General features: G+C 50.1%; 1 protein-coding gene across 1 annotated transcript in view; it reads left to right on the top strand.

The window, feature by feature from the left end:
- The window catches only part of LOC130076557 (cadherin-related family member 1), a 20,901-nt gene extending 17,550 nt beyond the window's left edge, over window positions 1-3,351 (top strand). The window contains exons 12-18 of the mRNA XM_056241676.1: window positions 177-329; window positions 409-573; window positions 781-848; window positions 1,671-1,899; window positions 2,083-2,337; window positions 2,560-2,908; window positions 3,086-3,351. Coding sequence (XP_056097651.1) covers window positions 177-329; window positions 409-573; window positions 781-848; window positions 1,671-1,899; window positions 2,083-2,337; window positions 2,560-2,908; window positions 3,086-3,267 — 1,401 coding nt within the window. The 3' untranslated portion in view covers window positions 3,268-3,351. The remainder of the gene's footprint in view (window positions 1-176; window positions 330-408; window positions 574-780; window positions 849-1,670; window positions 1,900-2,082; window positions 2,338-2,559; window positions 2,909-3,085) is intronic.
- Window positions 3,352-11,314: the final 7,963 nt, after the last annotated feature.

Genomic DNA, 11,314 nt, shown 5'->3' with positions numbered 1-11,314 from the left:
AGAGTGTGTGAGTGTGTGAGTGTGAGAGTGTGTGAGTGTGTGAGTGTGAGAGTGTGTGAGTGTGTGAGTGTGAGAGTGTGTGAGTGTGTGAGTGTGAGAGTGTGAGAGTGTGTGAGTGTGAGAGTGTGTTCCAGTATTAATGTACCGTATTCTGTGACCTCTGCTGTGTCACTCAGGGAGCTAACGCTAAGTTCCGGCTGTTTCTGGCGGGGCCGTCTCGAGTTCTGCGTGTGGTTCCTCAGACGGTCCTCAACGAAGCCCAAGTCACCGTCATCGTGGAAAACTCAACCGCCATCGACTACGAGAAATACCAGTTCTTAACATTCAAGGTCTGATCCTGATCCTACTTTTGCTCGTGTGGTCCGTCCGTGTGTGTTCAGAGTCTGAGCGTTTGCTGCTGTGTTCCAGCTGTTGGCGGTCGAGATCGACACTCCAGAGCGCTTCAGTGCCACCGCAGATATTGTGATCAATCTTCTGGACACAAACGACAACGTTCCAAAGTTCTCCTCAGAGTTTTACATCGCCAGGATCCCGGAAAACTCCCCTGGAGGATCCGACGTCGTCTCAGTGACCGTGAGCAGCGTGTGAATGATGTTTAGCCTTTACCAAGACGTGAACCCGAAGTGCTAAATGTAGGCAGTGTCTCTGACGCTTTGCTCAGCCGCTGATCGAACAAACGCTCCAGTTCATAATCAGGGCAATGTTTTCAGCTCCAGGTCTTATATTGAGGGTTTTCATGCATTCTGTGTCCACGTTTGATGCGTTTGTGGTGTTTTACAGGCAGCCGACCCCGACTCGGGGCTCTGGGGTGAAGTGAAATACTCCATCTACGGCTCTGGTGCAGATCTGTGAGTTATCGCTCAACACTGAACACTGTGGCTTCGGATGCGTGATTATATGCGGAGCCTTATTCAGAGCTCCAATAACAGAGACGTTCGGCCTTTACATAACATTTGGGTCCATCATCTGTTTGGATTAAGCTTTTGTTAATAATAGATGTCACTCTTCAAACGTTTCTGCACTAAAGTTACCTAAGATGATCTGACACAGACTGGGACCAAACTCCAGCGTGTGCTGTTAGTGTCAGGTCAGAGAGTGGCTCGGATGCGCTCGCTCTCCCAGTGTTTACGAGGCCAGTAAAGGACTAAAGGACGAGCACAGAACAGCTTACAGACAGACTCCAGTGAGGGAGCCGCTAATCGTATTATGGGATTGGAGGAGTAAAAATAGCATCTCCACACCCCGCTAGTGAGTCAGGCCCAATTAGCGCGCGATGTGACAGCTGGAGGCAGAACACATACAGATAATGCAAAACCTGTCAATTTATGCCTTGATTCTTCCCCAATACAGAAGGCAAATTATAATGGTGTGAAAAATAGCAGGTTTCTGTCTGACTGGTAACTTTCACACTGAGAACTAAAAAAGCAGCTGCTTAAAATCCAGATTAAATGACAAGTTCTTATAACGGCTTTAACATCAGACACAAACCTGCATGTTTATTTTGGATCTTCTGTATTTGAATCCATCATTACCACACTGAAATGTTTCTTGTTCAGTGCCGGATGGTATTCATCTCATTTTTTGGACACTTCTCACGAGTTAGACATCATTTGAGATGTTAACTACCTCATAGTTTTAAATAAAGTCTTGTGATTATTTGTCTGGTCCAGGTTTCTCATTCACCCCACGTCTGGCATCATTTACACGCAGCCCTGGGCCTCTTTAGACGCTGAAGTCAAGTCAAAATATAATTTCTATGTAAAAGCTGAAGACACTGAGGGGAAATACAGCCTTGCAGAGGTTTTTGTCACTGTGCTCGACCAAAATGACCATCGGCCAGAGTTCAACCAGAACTTCCTGGAAAAGACCATGATCATCGGGGCGCCGGTGCAAATACAGGTTTGTGGGCTTGTAGTTTTCGTTCTTCAACTAAATTGGCCCCCATAGTAGATTAGACGAATCTCTCATTGTGCCTGAGGCATGAACTCCCATGATCCCACAACCAGCTTAGATGAAGGAGATCGTCACTAATGGTGTAAATGTGAATGCGATGATTGAGACTTGACTCCGGTGTGTGTTCAGGCTGTGGATGAGGACGCAGAGGAACCCAATAACATCATTGAATATTCCATCATGAAAGCCGATCCAGACGACATCTTCGACATTAACTCGTCCACGGGAGAGATTAAGCTGAAGCCGTACATCAGGTCTATGGAGATCGTGCAGAACATCACCAGACAGAAGGACTGCAGGTGGTCAGTTCTGGTCCAGGCCCGGGATCGAGGCTCTCCGTCCTTCAGCACCACAGCGGTCGTGAACATCGACATCACCGAGCCGGTGAGACCAGTCAATGTGTGTTCAGTTGTGTTTGTGAAGAATATCATATTACTACCATGTGCAGCGCTTTGAGGTATGATGCGAATGCCTTGGTACAGGAATCTGGAGTGTGTGTGTGTATATACAGTTGTTTTATTGTAGCATGGTACAACCACAGAACTTCTTCATGTTGTGTACATTATTTACAACCCTTTCTTGTAATATTTCTTTCTCTTTTCACAGAATGGGCTCAAAGGGCCCATGGCCGTGTTTCTAATGCAGAGCCGAGAGAATCCACTGAAAGCTCTTGGCCTGGCGGTCGGCTTCATCGCTGTTATGGTTTTGGTGACAGTTTTGATCTCCACTCTTCTGTTCTTTCGCAACACAAAGTCCAATAGGATCAGGCCAGCGCGGCGCATCATTCGCAGGAGGGCCAAAGAGCCTCAGCACTGGAGCTTCAGGCCAGCGTTTGGACACGACCGCAACCGCGATGAGGATGATGAAGACACGAGTGACAAGCTCAAGGGAAACAACAGCAGCTCCAGAACCAAGCGACCCATTCCCAGCGCTCCAGTCCTCCCTCCTCCTCCTCCTCCTCCAGCAGCGACCGGGCCGACCGGGCCTCAGCGGAACCAGCGGGACCATCAGCGGGACTCGGTGTCCGGGCCGACCGGGCCTCAGCGGGACCAGCGGGACCATCAGCGGGACTCGGTGTCCGGGCCGACCGGGCCTCAGCGGGACCAGCGGGACCATCAGCGGGACTTGGTGTCCGGGCCGACCGGGCCTCAGCGGGACCAGCGGGACGTGCCCTCGGTGTCCGGGTCCATCAGTCGCTGCTCCGGGTCCATCAGTCGCACAGACGGCACTGGCATCAGCTCCGCTCTCGTTTCGGAGCTGAAAATGAGAATAGAACAGAAAATTATCGAGGCAAATCGAGGTTATTATTACTGACACACTGACGCATTCCACATGGGTTACGTGTGAGTTTGATGGACCAAACGTTTGATGTCACAAGCAGCTCTTTGTGAAGAATGTTTATTTTTGTGTGAAAGTGTTTTTAAAGTGGCCATCTGGTTCAGCTAAAGTGTTTCTGTTTTTCAAAATGGCGTACAGTCTTTATAATAACATATCATCTGGCTTGTATTCTTAAAAAAAAAAAAAAAGTCATAAAAATGCTAAGTAACTTGCCAATACTGGTCTATGCACATATGTGTCTGTAAAGAGAAAAGCGTTTCAGTAATGTACACCTCCAGCTCTTCATCGAAATCCCAGTCCTGCTGCTCATAGACCCGTTTATGCTTTAGTTCTGGTGATCTCTCTGGTGATTAGCTCCTTACTGCCATCTTTAGGTTTCATTCCATTCAGTCTAAACAATCTAATCATTAATCCCTCAAACGACCCTCTCTGTCCATCACTATTCTATAGATGTACGTAGATGTACGTCCGACTGTCTGACTGCATTTCTTCTTTGAACAACTTTTGCCTTGAGGATCTTCAGTGAAAGTCTATGACTGTATGGACATCTAAAACCAGACTCTCTCATCTAGTTATTGCTTTTTATTATTATTATTATTTTTATTGTTTTGTAAAGAATTTTTCACTGATATTTTGAAAGTGATTTAAGAGCAGATAAAGATCCATGTGCTATTTGTACGGCATATCAAAATGTCAAGTGTGTTTATTATGTAAACTCTGTGCTTTAAATCCATTTAGAAATAAAACATTTTTAAGGTGTTATTTAAAAATGAAAAAATGAAAAGAGTCTAATGTCTTCTTCCTAGTATTCAATTTTTACAGCTAAGTTTACATAATCTCATTTACTAAACATTTGTATTTAAGGCAACTTCAAAAAATAAGGGAAAAACAAGTGATTTTTCTTTGAATAATTTTTTTTTGCAGTGTAACAATATACTAAAGTTGAAGAGTAAATCAGAGCAGTGCAGAAGCTACCCGCTGAAATATTTTTCATTATTACACACACACTGCCCGACACAAACACACACACTGCCCGTCACAAACACACACACTGCCCGTCACAAACACCACACACTGCCCGTCACAAACACCACACACTGCCTGTAACAAACACCACACACTGCCCGTCACAAACACCACACACTGCCCGTCACAAACACCACACACTGCCCGTCACAAACACCACACACTGCCCGTCAACAAACACACACACTGCCTGTAACAAACACCACACACTGCCCGTCACAAACACCACACACTGCCCGTCACAAACACCACACACTGCCCGTCACAAACACCACACACTGCCCGTCACAAACACCACACACTGCCTGTAACAAACACCACACACTGCCCGTCACAAACACCACACACTGCCCGTCAACACACACACTGCCCGTCACAAACACACACACTGCCCGACACAAACACACACACTGCCCGTCACAAACACCACACACTGCCTGTAACAAACACCACACACTGCCCGTCACAAACACCACACACTGCCCGTCACAAACACCACACACTGCCCATCACAAACACCACACACTGCCCGTCAACACACACACTGCCCGTCACAAACACCACACACTGCCCGTCACAAACACCACACACTGCCCGTCAACACACACACTGCCCGTCACAAACACCACACACTGCCCGACACAAACACACACACTGCCCGTCACAAACACACACACTGCCCGTCACAAACACCACACACTGCCTGTAACAAACACCACACACTGCCCGTCACAAACACCACACACTGCCCGTCACAAACACACACACTGCCCGTCACAAACACCACACACTGCCCGTCACAAACACACACACTGCCCGTCACAAACACCACACACTGCCCGTCACAAACACCACACACTGCCCGTCACAAACACCACACACTGCCCGTCACAAACACCACACACTGCCCGTCACAAACACCACACACTGCCCGTCACAAACACACACACTGCCCGTCACAAACACACACACTGCCCGTCAACACACACACTGCCCGTCACAAACACACACACTGCCCGACACAAACACCACACACTGCCCGTCACAAACACCACACACTGCCCGTCACAAACACACACACTGCCCGTCACAAACACACACACTGCCCGACACAAACACCACACACTGCCTGTAACAAACACCACACACTGCCCGTCACAAACACCACACACTGCCCGTCACAAACACCACACACTGCCCGTCACAAACATACACACTGCCCGTCCCAAACACCACACACTGCCCATCACAAACACCACACACTGCCCGTCACAAACACACACACTGCCCGTCACAAACACACACACTGCCCGTCACAAACACACACACTGCCCGTCACAAACACACACACTGCCCGACACAAACACCACACACTGCCTGTAACAAACACCACACACTGCCCGTCACAAACACCACACACTGCCCGTCACAAACACCACACACTGCCCGTCACAAACACACACACTGCCCGTCACAAACACACACACTGCCCGTCAACACACACACTGCCCGTCACAAACACACACACTGCCCGACACAAACACCACACACTGCCTGTAACAAACACCACACACTGCCCGTCACAAACACACACACTGCCCGTCACAAACACACACACTGCCCGTCACAAACACACACACTGCCCGACACAAACACCACACACTGCCCGTCACAAACACACACACTGCCCGTCACAAACACCACACACTGCCCGTCACAAACACACCACACACTGCCCATCCCAAACACCACACACTGCCCGTCACAAACATACACACTGCCCGTCCCAAACACACACACTGCCCGTCACAAACACCACACACTGTCCGTCACAAACACACACACTGCCCGTCACAAACACACACACTGCCTGTAACAAACACACAGACTGCCCGTCACAAACACACACACTGCCTGTAACAAACACTACACACTGCCCGTCACAAACACACACACTGCCCGTCACAAACACCACACACTGCCCGTCACAAACACCACACACTGCCCGTCACAAACACCACACACTGCCCGTCACAAACACCACACACTGCCCGTCACAAACCCACACACTGCCCGACACAAACACACACACTGCCCGTCACAAACACACACACTGCCCGTCACAAACACACACACTGCCCGTCACAAACACACACACTGCCCGTCACAAACACCACACACTGCCCGTCACAAACACCACACACTGCCCGTCACAAACACCACACACTGCCCGTCACAAACACCACACACTGCCCGTCACAAACACACACACTGCCCGTCACAAACCCACACACTGCCCGACACAAACACACACACTGCCCGTCACAAACACCACACACTGCCCGTCACAAACACACACACTGCCCGTCACAAACATCACACACTGCCCGTCACAAACACCACACACTGCCCGTCACAAACACCACACACTGCCCGTCACAAACACCACACACTGCCCGTCACAAACACACACACTGCCCGTCACAAACACCACACACTGCCCGTCACAAACACACACACTGCCCGTCACAAACACCACACACTGCCCGTAACAAACACCACACACTGCCCGTCACAAACACCACACACTGCCCGTCACAAACACCACACACTGCCCGTCACAAACACCACACACTGCCCGTCACAAACACCACACACTGCCCGTCACAAACACCACACACTGCCTGTAACAAACACCACACACTGCCCGTCACAAACACCACACACTGCCCGTCACAAACACCACACACTGCCCGTCACAAACACCACACACTGCCCGTCACAAACACACACACTGCCCGTCACAAACACCACACACTGCCCGTCACAAACACACACACTGCCCGTCACAAACACACACACTGCCCGTCACAAACACCACACACTGCCCGTCACAAACACACACACTGCCCGTCACAAACACACACACTGCCCGTCACAAACACCACACACTGCCCGTAACAAACACCACACACTGCCCGTCACAAACACCACACACTGCCCGTCACAAACACCACACACTGCCCGTCACAAACACCACACACTGCCCGTCACAAACACCACACACTGCCCGTCACAAACACCACACACTGCCCGTCACAAACACACACACTGCCCGTCACAAACACCACACACTGCCCGTCACAAACACACACACTGCCCGTCACAAACACACACACTGCCTGTAACAAACACCACACACTGCCCGTCACAAACACACACACTGCCTGTAACAAACACACAGACTGCCCGTCACAAACACACACACTGCCTGTAACAAACACCACACACTGCCCGTCACAAACACACACACTGCCTGTAACAAACACACAGACTGCCCGTCACAAACACACACACTGCCCGTCACAAACACACACACTGCCTGTAACAAAGACCACACACTGCCCGTCACAAACACCACAAACTGCCCATCACAAACACACACACTGCCCGTCACAAACCCACACACTGCCCGTCACAAACACACACACTGCCTGTAACAAAGACCACACACTGCCCGTCACAAACACCACACACTGCCCGTCACAAACACCACACACTGCCCGTCCCAAACACCACACACTGCCCGTCACAAACACACACACTTCCCGTCACAAACACACACACTGCCCGTCACAAACACACACACACTGCCCGTCACAAACACACACACTGCCCGTCACAAACACACACACTGCCTGTCACAAACACACACACTGCCTGTAACAAAGACCACACACTGCCCGTCACAAACACCACACACTGCCCGTCACAAACACACACACACTGCCCGTCACAAACACACACACTGCCCGTCACAAACACACACACTGCCTGTCACAAACACACACACTGCCTGTAACAAAGACCACACACTGCCCGTCACAAACAACACACACTGCCCGTCACAAACACACACACTGCCCGTCACAAACACACACACTGCCCGTCACAAACACACACACTGCCCGTCACAAACACCACACACTGCCCGTCACAAACACACACACTGCCCGTCACAAACACACACACTGCCTGTAACAAAGACCACACACTGCCCGTCACAAACACACACACTGCCCGTCACAAACACACACACTGCCCGTCACAAACACCACACACTGCCCGTCACAAACACACACACTGCCCGTCAGAAACACCACACACTGCCCGTCACAAACACACACACTGCCCGTCACAAACACACACACTGCCCGTCAGAAACACCACACACTGCCCGTTACAAACACACACACTGCCCGTCACAAACACACACACTGCCCGTCACAAACACACACACTGCCTGTAACAAAGACCACACACTGCCCGTCACAAACACCACACACTGCTCGTCACAAACACCACACACTGCCCGTCCTAAACACCACACACTGCCCGTCACAAACACACACACACTGCCCGTCACAAACACACACACTGCCCTTCACAAACACCACACACTGCCCGTCACAAACACACACACACTGCCCGTCACAAACACACACACTGCCCGTCACAAACACACACACTGCCCGTCACAAACACACACACTGCCCGTCATAAACACACCACACTGCCCGTCACAAACACACCACACACTGCCCATCACAAACACCACACACTGCCCGTCACAAACACCACACACTGCCCGTCACAAACACACCACACACTGCCCATCACAAACACCACACACTGCCCGTCACAAACACACACACTGCCCGTCACAAACACCACACACTGCCCGTCACAAACACCACGCACTGCCTGTCACAAACACCACACACTGCCCATCACAAACACCACACACTGCCCGTCACAAACACACCACACACTGCCCGTCACAAACACCACACACTGCCCGTCACAAACACCACACACTGCCCGTCACAAACACCACACACTGCCCATCACAAACATCACACACTGCCCATCACAAACACCACACACTGCCCGTCACAAACACACCACACACTGCCCGTCACAAACACCACACACTGCCCATCACAAACACCACACACTGCCCATCACAAACACCACACACTGCCCGTCACAAACACACCACACACTGCCCGTCACAAACACACCACACACTGCCCATCACAAACACCACACACTGCCCATCACAAACACCACACACTGCCCATCACAAACACCACACACTGCCCGTCACAAACACACCACACACTGCCCGTCACAAACACACACACTGCCCGTCACAAACACCACACACTGCCCGTCACAAACACCACACACTGCCCATCACAAACACCACACACTGCCCGTCACAAACACACCACACACTGCCCGTCACAAACACACCACACACTGCCCGTCACAAACACCACACACTGCCCGTCACAAACACCACACACTGCCCGTCACAAACACCACACACTGCCCGTCACAAACACCACACACTGCCCATCACAAACACCACACACTGCCCGTCACAAACACCACACACTGCCCGTCACAAACACACCACACACTGCCCATCACAAACACCACACACTGCCCGTCACAAACACCACACACTGCCCGTCACAAACACCACGCACTGCCTGTCACAAACACCACACACTGCCCATCACAAACACCACACACTGCCCGTCACAAACACCACACACTGCCCGTCACAAACACCACACACTGCCCGTCACAAACACCACACACTGCCCGTCACAAACACCACGCACTGCCCGTCACAAACACCACGCACTGCCTGCCACAAACACCACACACTGCCCGTCACAAACACCACACACTGCCTGTCACACCACACTGCTTCAAAGCAGCTTTACAGTGATAATAGGAAATTAAAGTAACAGAGATTGTTTAGGCTTTACAGCAGCTCTAGAATAAAGTTATTGTCCAGCTAAAGTTAGTTTTGATCGATTCACTTCCGTTGCAAAGATCATTAGTTATTAACTTAGGGGCCGCTAACACGACACGGCTCTAACAGAAAACCCTTAACGCGCTCCAGCCCGCTCATTCACACAACAACAGTGCCTGGTGGCTCGAGAACACAAACCTTGAATAGGTTCCAAGGTGCAAGCCTTGAAGAAGAAAAAATGTATATATATATATACAGTATATATACACTCACCTAAAGGATTATTAGGAACACCTGTTCAATTTCTCATTAATGCAATTATCTAATCAACCAATCACATGGCAGTTGCTTCAATGCATTTAGGGGTGTGGTCCTGGTCAAGACAACCTCCTGAACTCCAAACTGAATGTCAGAATGGGAAAGAAAGGTGATTTAAGCAATTTTGAGTGTGGCATGGTTGTTGGTGCCAGACGGGCCGGTCTGAGTATTTCACAATCTGCTCAGTTACTGGGATGTTCACGCACAATCATTTCTAGGGTTTACAAAGAATGGTGTGAAAAGGGAAAAACATCCAGTATGCGGCAGTCCTGTGGGCGAAAATGCCTTGTTGATGCTAGAGGTCAGAGGAGAATGGGCCGACTGATTCAAGCTGATAGAAGAGCAAGTTTGACTGAAATAACCACTCGTTACAACCGAGGTATGCAGCAAAGCATTTGTGAAGCCACAACACGCACAACCTTGAGGCGGATGGGCTACAACAGCAGAAGACCCCACCGGGTACCACTCATCTCCACTACAAATAGGAAAAAGAGGCTACAATTTGCAAGAGCTCACCAAAATTGGACAGTTGAAGACTGGAAAAATGTTGCCTGGTCTGATGAGTCTCGATTTCTGTTGAGACATTCAGATGGTAGAGTCAGAATTTGGCGTAAACAGAATGAGAACATGGATCCATCATGTCTTGTTACCACTGTGCAGGCTGGTGGTGGTGGTGTAATGGTGTGGGGGATGTTTTCTTGGCACACTTTAGGCCCCTTAGTGCCAATTGGGCATCGTTTAAATGCCACGGCCTACCTGAGCATTGTTTCTGACCATGTCCATCCCTTTATGGCCACCATGTACCCATCCTCTGATGGCTACTTCCACCATGTCACAAAGCTCGAA

The sequence above is a fragment of the Rhinichthys klamathensis genome, unplaced genomic scaffold, assembly GCF_029890125.1.
Source record: "Rhinichthys klamathensis goyatoka isolate OS25496 unplaced genomic scaffold, OSU_Roscu_1.1 h1tg000661l_1, whole genome shotgun sequence".
Taxonomy (NCBI): domain Eukaryota; kingdom Metazoa; phylum Chordata; class Actinopteri; order Cypriniformes; family Leuciscidae; genus Rhinichthys; species Rhinichthys klamathensis.
This window is presented reverse-complemented; position numbering and strand designations above follow the sequence as displayed.